A 13,124-nucleotide genomic window follows, 5' to 3' on the forward strand; every position below is an offset into this window, starting at 1 on the left:
CCCAGCCCCCGCCACCTTGGCCCCCCAGCTGGCCTCACCCGCTCCGTGGGCCCAGCCCTGCCTCCTTGCCTCTGCCAGGTCTGCGGCCCAGGCCTCCTTGTGTTTATTTAAAGACATTTCCTGGCCTCACGATGTATTTACAGCTTCTTACTGCCTCCTTTCCCAATTTAACACTCGGTAGGAGGAAGAGACGGGCCTCCACGGGGCTGTGGCACATTGCACAGGCAGCTGAAGACCCCGCCACCGCCCCTCAGCCCCTGGCGACTCCGGCAGCCGGAGCGGGGTGGCCGGCGGGGGCTGCAGCAGCTGGAGCCGCCCACGGCAGGGCAGGGCCAGCCGGGCACACCTGTGCCTCCTTCCAGCCCACCCGGGAGAGGCAGGCAGGGTCCCTGCACCACGGCAGTGTCACCACCCACCCCCGACCCCCACCCCCCTCAGGGCCAGGCAGCAGAAGGCCTGCCATTAGAAATTCTAACCCCGAGGAGAAGCCCTGGGAAGCTTGTCAGCTCAGCTTCCAAAATCAGGCCCTAGGGGAGGCAGAGATTTGATAACGAATGACTCCTGTCTGAGTGCGGCTCTGGGAGGTGAAATCCAAGGCTCTTATTTCAGGCATCCCTTGCCAGGAGCCGCCAGGGCTTATCCCACAGGGTCATCCTGCAGCAGCAGCTGCGCTGTCTGCAAGGGCATCCGTGGCCTGCTCCCACCCCAACCCCACCGGGCCCAGAGGTCTCCCTCTCGTCCCCTGCAGGTACCCACGGCCGGGCAGCCCTTGTGGCAGAGCTGAGCCTATGCCAGTCACACGCAGGGCACCCCCCTCGGATCCCCACCGCCTCCCCTGTCCCGCTACCCCGGCGAGCAGATGGACATGCAGATGGGCACCGGGCCCCATGGCTCTGCCAGCCCTAGGCTGAGCACAAGCCTTCTTTAGCCAAGGTCGCCGCCGAGACCTGGCTTGCCGGCCCACACTGCCTGCGTAGCCTCTAAGTTAGATTTAATCCCCGTGTATATAATATTTATGCCTGCCGAGGCACAGCCTATGAATACCCAGCTCATCCGTAACGCATCGGCGCGCGTGTGTTTGAAGCAGCCCCATCGGAGCCGTTCCAGCATCATGTCAATCACGGCCGAGCCCCCAGGAAACGACTCCATCGTCAGACGGTACAAAGAAGACGCGCCTCATCGGAGGTGGGCGACGGGCCGAGGGAGCGGGTGGGGCTTTTTCCCGGTGCTGGCTGACTCAGCGGGCCTCCGGGGAAGCTGGAAACCCGGGCGGGAGGGTGCCTGTTTTACAGATGAGCAGCCTGAGGCCCCAGGAAGGGAGACGGCTTCCCCAGGGTCATCCTTGCAGCCAGCAAATGATAAGACCTATGCTGCTTTGCTCCCTGCTACCCAGAAATCAGATGTCTCCTTCCCGTGGTTCCAGAGCGTGGCTTTTTCTGCCCAGAGAGGGAGAGACCCTGGGGACGCCCCCTCCGTTCCCCCTCCCTCTCCTCCTTCCTGACCATCAGTGTCCCCAGGGTGGAAACCACAGTAGGGATAGCGCCCGGGCATCCAGACATGCCTCGTCAGCCGGGTATTTTACATTCCGAGTCAGAGGCTAGTGGTGGTGCCCGGAAGGGCCAGAGCAAGGCATGGCTGGCGGGACTGCGTTTCCGTCTCGGGTCGGGCCGGTGACCTGGCCTGGGCCTCATTAGTCCATCGCAAGAACCCCAGGGGAGCAAGTGAGGAGTCCCAGAACACACACCTCACGCCCGCCAGTCCCATCTGATGGAGGCTCCGCTATTCTGGGCCCGTCACGCCAGGCAGCCCCCTCCGCGTATAAATGGTACTAAGCACTCTGCGTCCAGGCAGAGAAGTGAGTGGGGCATGGCAGATGGGGCCGCCGGGCACTGCACTCCCCGGCCCTTCAGAGTCACCCTCATCCCCGCTAACAGGGCCTCTGCAGGCTCCAGGGCTGCCCTGCCCTCCCGGCCGTGCACCCAGCCACGTGCAGGCCTCCCGTGGCACACAGCCCTCCACGCACCCGCAGAGCCCCGCCTCCTGCCCACCTTGCCCTCTCAGGACCAGAGCCTCTCACACGGCCGGAACATTCCGGAAGCTCCCCTCTCCTTTAACCACCTGCACACAATCAAGAGAGCCCCCCGCCCCCCCCCCAATTGTGTCTTGCAGCACAGTTGAGGAAGACAACGACAGCGGTGGCTTCGATGCCTTAGACCTCGATGGTAGGTGCCTAGCAGATCTGAGAGGCGTTCCAAGCGCGGAGGCCACTTCGGCCATTTCCTTGCCTGGGGCAAGGCCTCACATACGGGAGGGCCTTAGGAGACGTGTGAAGAGCAGGTTCTGAGAGTGCACACGGAGGACAGGCCCCTGAGCCAGGATGCACCCCGGAAGCCCAGCCTCTGTTTTGTGGACGGGGGAAGCAGGCCAGTGCTGAGTGCAGGATCAGTGAGGTCTGCGTTTTTAAGAAAGCATGGCTCCCGCAATTGTAGCCAGGCACCATGGTCCATCCCAGTGTCTGTCAGCAGATGTTTGTCCAGCTGCTTTTGTTCTCATGGTACGATTGGAGAAGCAGAGTCTTAGGGGGACCCAGGAGCAGCACGCTAGAGGGTGGACTGGAGGTGGGGGGCCTCTTAAGAGTCTGGGCGTAAATTAAGCCGTTAACCCACCTCAGCAAGACGAGTAGCAGGTGTGGGGTCCGGGGCCCTAGGATGGAGGTGGGGCGGCTGTGAAGGCTGGTTTTCACCCCCTGAATTGGGGGCGTGGGCCAGGCGAGCACCGGGGAGCCTGGGGGTGCAGTCACCCTGAACCAGCGCCCGGGCAGAGCTGTATGATGGCGGGGGGGGGGGGTGTTCCCGTGGCCCAGCGCATGCCACGCAGAGCCAGGCACAAGGCCTCCGTCACACAGAGTGATAAGCTGCTTGTGGCTCCAGCCTGCGCCCTGTACAGCAAGGAGGCTCAGCACACGTCCAGGCCCCCAGCATCTCCAGGCCCTGTTCCGAGTGTCCCTGAGCTCTTGCCGTGGCACAGACCGTAGTGCCACAGCTGTGACCCGGTGGGGAGACCAAGGCAGGTTTGCAGAACCTGAGCTTCTGTCCGAAGGGACAGGGCCGAGAGGAGCAGGCAGGGTCTGGCATCTCGGGTGGTGGCCTTGGGCTGCCAGCCGCATTCTCCGGCCCCTCCAGAGCTGGCAGCCTGGAGCCTGGCTCAGAATCCTCTGGGTGTGGCCCGCCAGCCCCCTCAGTTCCAGGGCTCCCCCAGCCTTCATCCATCCCCTCGCCAGCTCCGGCTGCCGGCAGATAAAGTGAAAGATTAGTGGCTGTCCTTAATTGGGGACCATCAGAAGCTATCAAGTGTTAAAGAGAGGTCAGCACCTAATCGAGGCAGGGTAATGGGAAGAACTTGAGGAGTTTGCAGAGGGGAGAGCTGGGGAGAGAGTTCCGGGCAGCAATCCAAAGCGTTCTGCAGCGTCGGGACAAATTCCCTCTGCAGAGCGGCCTTTGTTATCAGCCAGGAGCAGGGCAAGGCTTGCGGCTCTCCCATCCAGGCAGCCTGAGCTGTGCGGGGTGGGTGTCTTCCTCTCCCAGGAGGTTGGGGTCCCACTGAGCTGGGAGGAGAGGGGGCTTCCTACCCCAGACAGTGCTCTTGCAGCCCCACCCTAACCCCATCGGGGCTGTAGTTGGTGGTGAGACCTGAGGACCGCAAATGAAAACACGGGCCCCGATTTGAAGGGCTTCCCAGGTGGCACTAGTGGTAAAGAGCCCACCGGCCGATGCAGGAGACACGAGAGATGCCAGTTCGATCCCTGGGTCAGGAAGATCCCCTGGAGGCAAAAATGGCCACCCACTCCAGTGTTCTTGCCTGGAGAATCCATGGACAGAGGAGCCTGGCGAGTTATGGTCCATAGAGTCTCAAAGAGTCGGACACGACTGAAGCGACTGCCAATAACAAAAGTCTAACAAGCGCTGCTGATAGAGACCCCTTTCCAGAGTCTCCGCCTGGAGGCAGGGGAATGGCTGTGCTGAAGGGGCTGCCAGGACTGGACCCTCGATGCCCCAGGGCCTGAGGCAGCAGCTGACTGAGGCTGCCCCCTCCCCAAGCTCCCTCATCGGTGTGGGGGGTGGGGAGATGTCCCAGGAGGCAGGCAGGCAGCGGGGAGCAGGGGCAGGAGTGCCCGGCCTGACCCCCGCAGCCATCCCAGCAAGCCCAGGGGCCATCTCCCTGCCCCGGGTCCACTCGGGGGCCTGAGGGTCCATCTGTCCTTCGCAGATGACAGTCACGAGCGGTGCTCCTTTGGGCCCCCCTCCATCCACTCCTCCTCCTCCTCCCACCAGTCTGAGGGCCTGGACGCCTATGACCTGGAACAGGTCAACCTCATGTTTAGGAAGTTCTCTCTAGAAAGGTACTGGGGTCGTGGGACAGGGGAGGCTGGGGGCGGGGGTGCTTGGGGGCTGAGAAGGGGGCAGGGAGGAGGTGAAGGCCACTTGCCCCTGGATCCCTACAACGGGGATCTTCCGAATTCCTAGACTGGACTCTAGAATCGGTCCAGGGATCACAGGGTCCCAGAGTTGGGAATCACTTCCCCTGACCCCTCCTCAGACCCAGAGAGGAAGGGGCTTCCCGGGGGTCACGGCCTGGTAGAGACCAGGAACAGGACTCTTGATGTCCCACCGGGCCCAGGCCCTGGGGTGACTCCCTGAAACCCGGTGAGCTGTGCCCTGGGCCTGTTGGGGTGCGAGGAGGGCGGCCAGCCGTCATACCCAATGTGCACGCAGCAGGGTGCGTGTGGCGCCAGGCTCATGGCGGCAGTGTCCCCGGGGCCCCTGCTTCTGGTCTGTGCCACCCCGGTGGGAGCCGCTCTCCAGTTTCTCCTAAGGTGTCTGCTCCTGCGACCTGGGCCCCTGCTGAGTGTCCCGGCTGGGGATTCTGACCACAGCTGTCTTCCCCCCCCGGCCCCCCCAACCCCTCCCCGCCGTCTTCTCTCCTGCCCCAGACCCTTCCGGCCGTCGGTCACGTCCGTGGGGCACGTGCGGGGTCCTGGGCTTTCGGTGCAGCACACCACGCTCAGCGGCGACAGCCTCATCTCCCAGCTCAGCCTGCTCGGGGGCAACGCCAGCGGCAGCTTCGTCCACTCCGTCAAGCCGGGCTCCCTGGCCGAGAAGGCCGGCCTCCGCGAGGGCCACCAGCTGCTGCTGGTGAGGGGCTGGGGGCCCGGGGAGGCGGCAGCTCTGTTTCCTCTGCCCTGAGCCAAGAATGCCTGGCCTGGAGCAGGGAGCGGGGAAGGGGCAGGCCCGTCAGCTCCTCGCCGGAAGCCCCCTCTCTGAGCCTGTCTCTCCTCCACTGTTGGCTCGAATGTTTCTAGAGCCTGTGCACATGCACACGCACACTCCAGGCAGTGGATGGGAGGCACATGAACCCCCTTTCAGTGGGGGGCTTCCTGCCCTCAGCAGCACTGAGCAGGTCTTCGCTGGGGGGACTTCTACTCGGGTGGGTGGGGCAGCCTCGCGCTCGCAGCTCTGCCCACCTCGCTGCAGAGCCCGAGTCGGACCGTGTGTCTCTGACATCCAGCTGGAAGGCTGCATCAGAGGCGAGAGGCAGAGCGTCCCCCTGGACGCGTGCACGAAGGAGGAGGCGCACTGGACCATCCAGCGATGCAGCGGCCCGGTCACACTGCACTACAAGGTCAACCAGGAAGGTGAGGGCCCGGGCGGGGCAGGGCCGGGCACGCGCCCCCCACCTCGTCTGCTCTGCAGGAGGTCTGCGAGAGGTCGGGAGGACTGAGCAGGGCAGCTGTGGGGCAGGGGTGGGGAAGGGCGGACATGGAGACCCGCGTGCGCACACCTGCCCTGACCTCCCTGGGCTGCTGACCAGCTCTCAGGAAGACAGCATGTCCAGCCCCAAGCAGACTGCTGGCCGACAGCCACGTCACTGCCTGGACACCCCCCGCTTCCCTGCCAGACTGAGGTTTGCTTCTCCCGGGCCTCCCGGCCTTGACGTGGACGCTGACTCTGGGGTGGCCACTCCAGCACCAGCAGGTCCACTGAGCCACACCGCAGCCAAGACAGCCCAGCCTCACCCCGCCTCTCATGTGGCCCGCAGCCCTCCTGGGCAGTGTCTTCTCTCTCCCAAACTCTGAGTTCCTGTTCTCACCTCTGGGTTTTTTCTCCTGCATGATTATCTCTGCAGCTGGATCTTATTTTTAACCGCCAGGGCTCATGAATGTTTCAACAGAGCATAAATAGCCACTCTAGCCGTTCCCCACTGCAGCCTGCCTGCCTGCGCTCCTTCCCGGCAGCGCCGGGTCCATGCGGAAGATGGTAATGATGCTCTGTCCCCAAACACGGTGCCAGCCTCCGGCTCCCGCAGGCGGGCAGGCAGGCTCCTCCGCTCTGCCAGGCCTGGCGTCCCAGCCCAGCAGCAAGTCTGTGGGCGCGGCCCTGCCTGCCGGCCCCAGGGTCACAGGGTGCGGGGTGAGGCGTGCCTGGCTTGTGCAGCAGCAGAGCCCTGCAGTGAGAGCATTCCCTCTGGCAGGACCCCATTTGGAGGGCCTGTCCTCCCTGGTGGGGCTGCTGTCACCTCCTACCAGGGCGGTGGGAAGGGCCCGGGTGGGGACCCCCATCTCCCCAAGAGATGCGATCAGATAGGCCTCCTGGCCTGAGTCTCCCTGGCGTGTGAGGTGCGGGCATTTGGCGAGGTCCTTTGGGGTCTGGCTGTTAGGACTGTTTTAGCTTCTGCTGTGTTCCAGCTCTCTGCGTGTGGGGCCAATTTCAGGATTTATATTATGGATTTATGCCTTGGACATTCGCGGGAAGTTTACTGCATTTATTGTATTCATGGCGTTATGTCCTGCTTCCTTCCAAAGCATTCATAAAATTTTACACTAAAGGACGAAGGTGTTAACTAAGGTTTAAAACACGTGCCATGGTCTTACCACTTTGGAAAACCATTTGGCAGCATCTACTCAGGCTAAATGTGGGCTTCCCCAGCGGCCTAACGATACAGAATCCACCTGCCGTGCAGGAGATGGAAGAGATGTAGGTTCAGTCCCTGGGCTGGGAAGATTCCCCTGGAAGAGGGCATGACAACCCACTCCAGTGTCCTTGCCTGGAAAGTCCCATGGACAGAGGAGCCTGGTGGGCTACAGTCCATGGGGTCACAAAGAGTCAGACACATCTGAGCCCACACGTGCACTAAAGCTAAATGTACAGTCAGTGAGCTAGTGATTCTGCCTCTCTGTATACGGTCAAGGGAAATGAATACATCCATCCGCAGAGGTATCAGAGCACTCGTCACAGAGTTGTCCATGATAGCCAAACTCTGGGAACGGCACAGACGTGCACACCAGAGAAGGGAGGAGGCAGCAGCCCACGGAATACTCTACAGCGATGAAAAAAAGCATCCCACAGGCGTGACAGCACACAGAGGACGCCAGACACGGAAGAGCGTGCCTGCTTCCGCTTATGTGACGTGAGGCAGAGCTGGCCCGTGCGCTGGCAGGCGGCATGGTGGTTACCCCGCAGGCTTCTGAGCGGTGATTACCCAGGCGTAGGGATTTGTGAAAACCCGTCATGCCGAATACTTAAGGACGATGGGGTTTTCTGCATATAAGTTACGCTTCAATTAAAGAAAATATGGTAAAACACAAGCCCAGTGTACGGCTGGTGAGGAACAGAGATCATAGCACATCTGAGGGCCCTCCGGGTAGGGCACCCAGCGCCCACCAGCTTCCTAGGTTTGTTACAACTTGGGTACAAAATTTTGCCCTGAGCTTCTTGGCAGCCGAGGCAGAGGGAAGCGCACCAGTGACTCAGCTGCTCACTCCTCGGGGAGGACAGACGTCTCCCTGACCGTGAGGCCTAGGAGGCCCGCACCCCGGGGCGTCTTCTGGGGGTGGCCTGGCAGCAGGAGGCCCTCCGCCGACAGCTGGAACCCCCTCCTCCTCCCGCAGGGTACCGGAAGCTGCTAAAGGACATGGAGGAGGGCCTGATCACGTCGGGGGACTCCTTCTACATCCGGCTGAACCTGAACATCTGCAGCCAGCTGGACGCCTGCTCCATGTCCCTGAAGTGCGACGACGTGGTGCACGTCCGCGACACCATGTACCAGGACAAGCATGAGTGGCTGTGTGCGCGGGTCGACCCCTTCACGGACCACGACCTGGACATGGGCACCATCCCCAGCTACAGCCGGTGAGGCCGGAACCGGCGGGGCGAGGGGGCTCAGGGGAGCCTGTGCCTGCTGACCGGCGACCCCCCCCCCCGCCGCAATTCCCTCCTCCTCTGTGAAGCCCTGTGTGCCTCCAGAAGGGCTTCCCTGGTGGCTCAGTGATCAAGAATCTGCCTGCCAATGGAGGAGATGTGGGTTTAATCCCTGGCTTGGGAAGATCCCCTGGAGAAGGCAATGGCAACCCACTCCAGTATTCTTGGCTGGAGAATCCCATGGATGGAGGAGCCTGACGGGCTACAGTCTATAGAGTCACAAAGAGTCAGGCACGACTGAGCAACTGAACAGCAACTGCCTCCGTGGACGTTGTTTTCTTAAATCCTGCTGCTTCACCGATTCCCAGAACACCCTCTTTCCATCCTTGCTGGACACTTAGAGCCTGAGTTTATGCTTCTCCATCTCCCACCTCCCCAACATCATTCCGTAATTATACAGCAGTAGCCGCCAAGGGCTGAGCATCATCGTCCCCCTGGTCAGACGTCCCAGGCACCTGTAAATTATCAAGAGACTCCAGCTCTGTTGCCCAGGCCAGCCCTGCAAGGCCAGCAAGAGTAGACCCAGTTTACAGATGAGGAAACTGAGGCTCAGAGAAGTTAAGCGCCTTTACCCAGGCACCAGGATGAGTCCGTGCCTGAGAGGGTTCAGACCCAGATGTTCAGTGCCCAGTCCTCCCTGGGGCTCAGAGCTCACAGCCTGCAGAGAGCCCCCTGCCCCGGCCAGGTCCCTGCCGGCTTCCCGGGTCCAGCCCCTGCCCCGGCCAGGTCCCTGCCGGCTTCCCCGGGTCCAGCCCCTGAGGCTCTGCCCTCCCGTTGCCTCCCCAGGGCCCAGCAGCTCCTCCTGGTCAAGCTTCAGCGCCTGATGCACCGGGGCAGCCGGGAGGAGGCCGACACGGCCCACCACACGCTGCGGGCCCTCCGGGTAGGTCACCCGCGCCCCGCCAGCATCACCCCGCCTCCCGGGGCCTTTCTGGAGGGGATCCCAGGCAGGAGCCACCAGTCCAGCTAGGATGATGGACCGCAGGGGACTGGGTTCCTCAGGAAAAGGGGGGCCCCCCAGAAGGAGGCCCACGTCTGTGCCCTCACCCAGCTGTGATCTCTGCTGGAACAAGTCCTCAGGCCCCTCTCACCCCCAGAGCTCACTCCTGCGTCCGGGACGCTTTGATCCACGCTGAGCACCTGCCCGCGTCTGCCCAGGGTGGGGCTGGGCAGGAGGGGGGCCGTCTCCTGCTCTCACCAGCCCGTGGGAGGCTCTGACCGGTCTATCACTGGTTTCAGAACACCCTGCAGCCCGAAGAACCGCTCCCCACCACGGACCCCCGGGTCAGTCCCCGCCTTTCCCGAGCAAGCTTCCTGTTTGGCCAGCTCCTTCAGGTAAAGCGCTCACACCTGCAGGCTTCTCGGCACCTGCACCGCTTGCCCGGCTCTCTCCTGCCGAGAAGCGGAGGCTATGTGTCCACCGCACCTCACGTCCCCTGCCCCACTTCATCCTCACAGTGACGGGTCGGGGGACTACTCTGTGCCTGTAGGAAACAGACCCCGTGTCCATAAAAGACGGAGCACGCTTAGGGCTAAAAGAAGCTTGGACGCCTTAGTTGTTCAGATATTCATAGAAAAGTCAGGAGGAGAGAGACCTTCCAGAGATCCTGGTCAGTTTAGTCTGTCAGATTCAGCATTAAATTGATCTCTGAGCATCCCAGTAGCCCAGGAGAAAGGGGATTTCCAGCAGATTCTTTAACTCTTATCTGACGCCAAAATGTTTTAGCTCTTTGTGACCAGAAAGAATTTTTCCCTCACACTTGATTGTAAAAGGTTTTTTTTCGGGAGGGTGCGTGGATCATTACACGAGGAACAATGAACAGCCTGTGGGTGGCATGTTCCGAAGTGATCTCATATGAACGTAAGCATCTGTGCAGCCTTTTTCTCTATCGCCGGTCGGCAAAAGCCAAGAGTTCTGTTATGAAGTCGTCCCGCGAGGACGTTCCTGAGTTGGCGCTGTGCTAGTTAGGCCCAGTGGAGCCAGCACGTCACTACACCGCTCCGTCCTCGTGTTGCAACATAGGAAACCCAGAGAAATGGTTGACGGTGTGACCCCGAAGCCCAGGTAGAGGCGGATAGGTAGCAGAAAGACACTCACGGAGGTGGAGGGGGACCCTGGTGAGGTCAGAGTCACAGGGAGGCAGGGCCATGTGAGGCCATGCGTTATTGTGGCCGCACGTTACACAAGTCCACACCCCTGAGCTTTGGGGTGACCTGCTCAAAGGCTGGTTAATAACCAAGCGGGGCCGACAGCCCAGGGCCATGGCCTTTGCTTCCTGCAGAAGGAGGGCGTGAAGGGATTCAGAGCAGCCTCCGGGACTCCATTCTGAGTCGTAGCCGGGCGCAGGCACCCCCCAGAAGACTCGGGGACCCCGGGAGGGAGGTGACGTCGCCTGCACCCACCCTCCAGGTGGGCCGTCTGAGCCATCCTGCCAGTGGGGGCTCCCAGACACGGGCCTTGGGCAGCCGGAGCGCGCCAGGCCCCGCAGTGCCTGCGGACCCCCAGATGTGGTCAGGATTGTAGGGGGCTCCAGTGAGGGCCTGCCTGGGACCAGCGCCCCGGCAGGTCTCGTCCAGCCAGGAAGGCGGGCGTGGGCATGTATCTACTTACTTGCCCGCTGACTGCGTCCCAGACGCTGAAGACCTTGTGCTGCTGGCTGGGTGTCCCCTGTCTTCGGTGGTGGGGCCCAGGCCCTGAGGCAGAGCTGGGATCTGAGCGGAGGTCTCCCGAGCCGGGGCAGGCCGTCCCCACGCCCTCCCCTCTGTCCCCAGTTCGTCAGCAGGTCCGAGAACAAGTACAAGCGGATGAACAGCCACGAGCGGGTGCGAATCGTCTCGGGGAGCCCGCGGGGCAGCCTGGCCCGGTCCTCGCTGGACGCCACGAAGCTCCTGACCGAGAAGCAGGAAGGTGCTGCGTACCCGGCTGCCTCTGGGTCTGGGTGGGCCAAGGGGGTCCCCGAGAGCAGGGCTGTGCCGCCCGGGGAGGAGCCACCCTGACGCGGCCGGGAGGACCAACAGCCTCCTGGGCAGCGTCCTGCCGAGCTCCCCCACCACTGATGCCCCCTGCAGCTGGTTGGAGCCCAATCGTTGTTTAGTTACCAAGTCCTGACTCTTTGTGACCCCGTGGACTGCAGCTCTCCAGCCTTCCCGGTCCTTCACCATCTCCCAGACTTTGCTCAAACTCATGTCCATTGAGTTGGTGATGCTGTCCAACCATCTCGTCCTCTGTCGTCCCCTTCTCCTCCTGCCCTCAATCTTTCCCAGCATCAGGGTCTTTTCCAGTGAGTCAGTTCTTTGAATCAGGTGGCCCAAGTATTGGAGTTTCAGCTTCAGCTTCCAGTGAATATTCAGGACTGATTTCCTTTAGAATTGACTGGTTTGATCTCCTTGAGTGCAAGGGACTCTCAACAGTCTTCTCCAGAACCACAGTCCGAAAGCATCAGTTCTTTGGCGCTCTGCCTTCTTTATGGTCCAGCATCTGTACATGACATGACTACTGATAAAGCATAGCCCAGACGCCCATGTTAATTGGAGCTGTTTGCTACGGAGCCTTGACTTACTGATTCCCGTCTGAGCGCCTCCTGCCATTTATCCCAAAGCCGGCGAGAGGCCGCTCGGTGCACAGTCCCCCGGGGCAGGCCCTGCTGGTGGGGCCCAGGCCTCTCACCCGCCTCCTGGGGCCAGGGTGGCTCTGGCGCTGGTGCTTCCAAGGGCCAGGGCACCTCTGCAGTCCAGCCTCAGTCCAAGGCCCTCCCTGGAGAGCTGAGCAGCGGGAGTGTGTTCCAGGCTTGCTGTCCGCCTCCTGCCACCGCCGCCCCTCCTGGTCCGTGGGCTGGGCCGTCTGTCTGCCTGGCCCAGCGCTGTCGCCCCAGCTCCCAAAACGGCCCTGCCCTCGGGTCAGGCCTAAACTCTCCTGGTGGTGGAAGGCCATCCCGGGCCTCGGGCGTGCGTCGCTGTGTGCCTTGCTTTTAAGATGTCCTCCTCCAACCCCCAAATGGTTTTCAAGGCTCTGTGGGGCCAGGAGGGCCCCCGGGTGCCCCGGCCCAGCCATAACCAGCCCTTGCCTGCCCCCTCCCAGAGCTGGACCCAGAGAGCGAGCTGGGCAAGAACCTCAGCCTGATCCCCTACAGCCTGGTACGCGCCTTCTACTGCGAGCGCCGCCGGCCCGTCCTCTTCACGCCCACCATGCTGGCCAAGGCGCTGGTTCAGAAGCTGCTCAACTCCGGGGGCGCGATGGAGTTCACCATGTGCAAACCAGGTGAGCCCCCGCGGCAGCCCCGCCCCCTCCTCCTGCCCACCCTCGTCCCTCCTGTCCCTCCTCCCCTCTCCCCCTGCCCCTCCATCAAGGGCTCCAGAGCAGCTGGAAGGGTGCAGACAGTGGGCTGCCGTGGAGAGTGTAAAGTGCGTTCCCGACCTTGCCCTCGGTTGAGAAGCTTCAGGGTCTAAATGTGGCAGAAAGGGACCGACAGGCAGGTCCGTGGAGCCCAGGAAGCAGAGCAGAGCCCCGAGAGGACAGTGGGCCTGAGACCCCCGAGCTGCCCTCAGGACTGGCCCCTCCTCCCGCAGATGTCGTTACAAGAGACGAGTTCCTCAGGAAGCAGAAGACAGAAACCATCATCCACTCGCGGGAGAAGAACCCCAACACCTTCGAGTGCGTGGTCCCCGCCCACATCGAGGCTGTGGCGGCCAAGGTGAGGAGGGCTGGAGTCTGGCGGGGCTGGGGGCCGCAGGCCTGCTCCCCTCCCGCCCACCCCCGGCCCGGCAAATCTCGTCCTCGCTGCCTCTGCCACGTGCAGGCTTCTCCAAGCCCTGCTCCCCGGCTCTGACAGGCACTTACATTTGGAACCCCCTTCTATTTATGTCTTTTTT

The 13,124-nt window shown here is 62.2% G+C and overlaps 1 protein-coding gene across 7 annotated transcripts in view; it reads left to right on the forward strand.

Annotated features, from left to right (window-relative positions):
- CARD11 (caspase recruitment domain family member 11) overlaps positions 1 to 13,124 on the forward strand; it is a 106,836-nt gene that overhangs the window by 91,022 nt on the left and 2,690 nt on the right. For 6 of the 7 annotated variants that reach the window (XM_070780288.1, XM_070780284.1, XM_070780289.1 and 3 more), the window contains 11 exons: positions 1,085 to 1,185; positions 2,170 to 2,222; positions 4,267 to 4,399; positions 4,991 to 5,192; positions 5,566 to 5,692; positions 7,946 to 8,186; positions 9,042 to 9,138; positions 9,495 to 9,590; positions 11,028 to 11,163; positions 12,334 to 12,513; positions 12,822 to 12,946. In XM_070780288.1, coding sequence (XP_070636389.1) covers positions 1,085 to 1,185; positions 2,170 to 2,222; positions 4,267 to 4,399; positions 4,991 to 5,192; positions 5,566 to 5,692; positions 7,946 to 8,186; positions 9,042 to 9,138; positions 9,495 to 9,590; positions 11,028 to 11,163; positions 12,334 to 12,513; positions 12,822 to 12,946 — 1,491 coding nt within the window. The remainder of the gene's footprint in view (positions 1 to 1,084; positions 1,186 to 2,169; positions 2,223 to 4,266; positions 4,400 to 4,990; positions 5,193 to 5,565; positions 5,693 to 7,945; positions 8,187 to 9,041; positions 9,139 to 9,494; positions 9,591 to 11,027; positions 11,164 to 12,333; positions 12,514 to 12,821; positions 12,947 to 13,124) is intronic. The other variant, XM_070780287.1, reaches the window with a different exon arrangement.

Source organism: Bos indicus, chromosome 25 (assembly GCF_029378745.1).
Source record: "Bos indicus isolate NIAB-ARS_2022 breed Sahiwal x Tharparkar chromosome 25, NIAB-ARS_B.indTharparkar_mat_pri_1.0, whole genome shotgun sequence".
Taxonomy (NCBI): Eukaryota; Metazoa; Chordata; class Mammalia; order Artiodactyla; family Bovidae; genus Bos; species Bos indicus.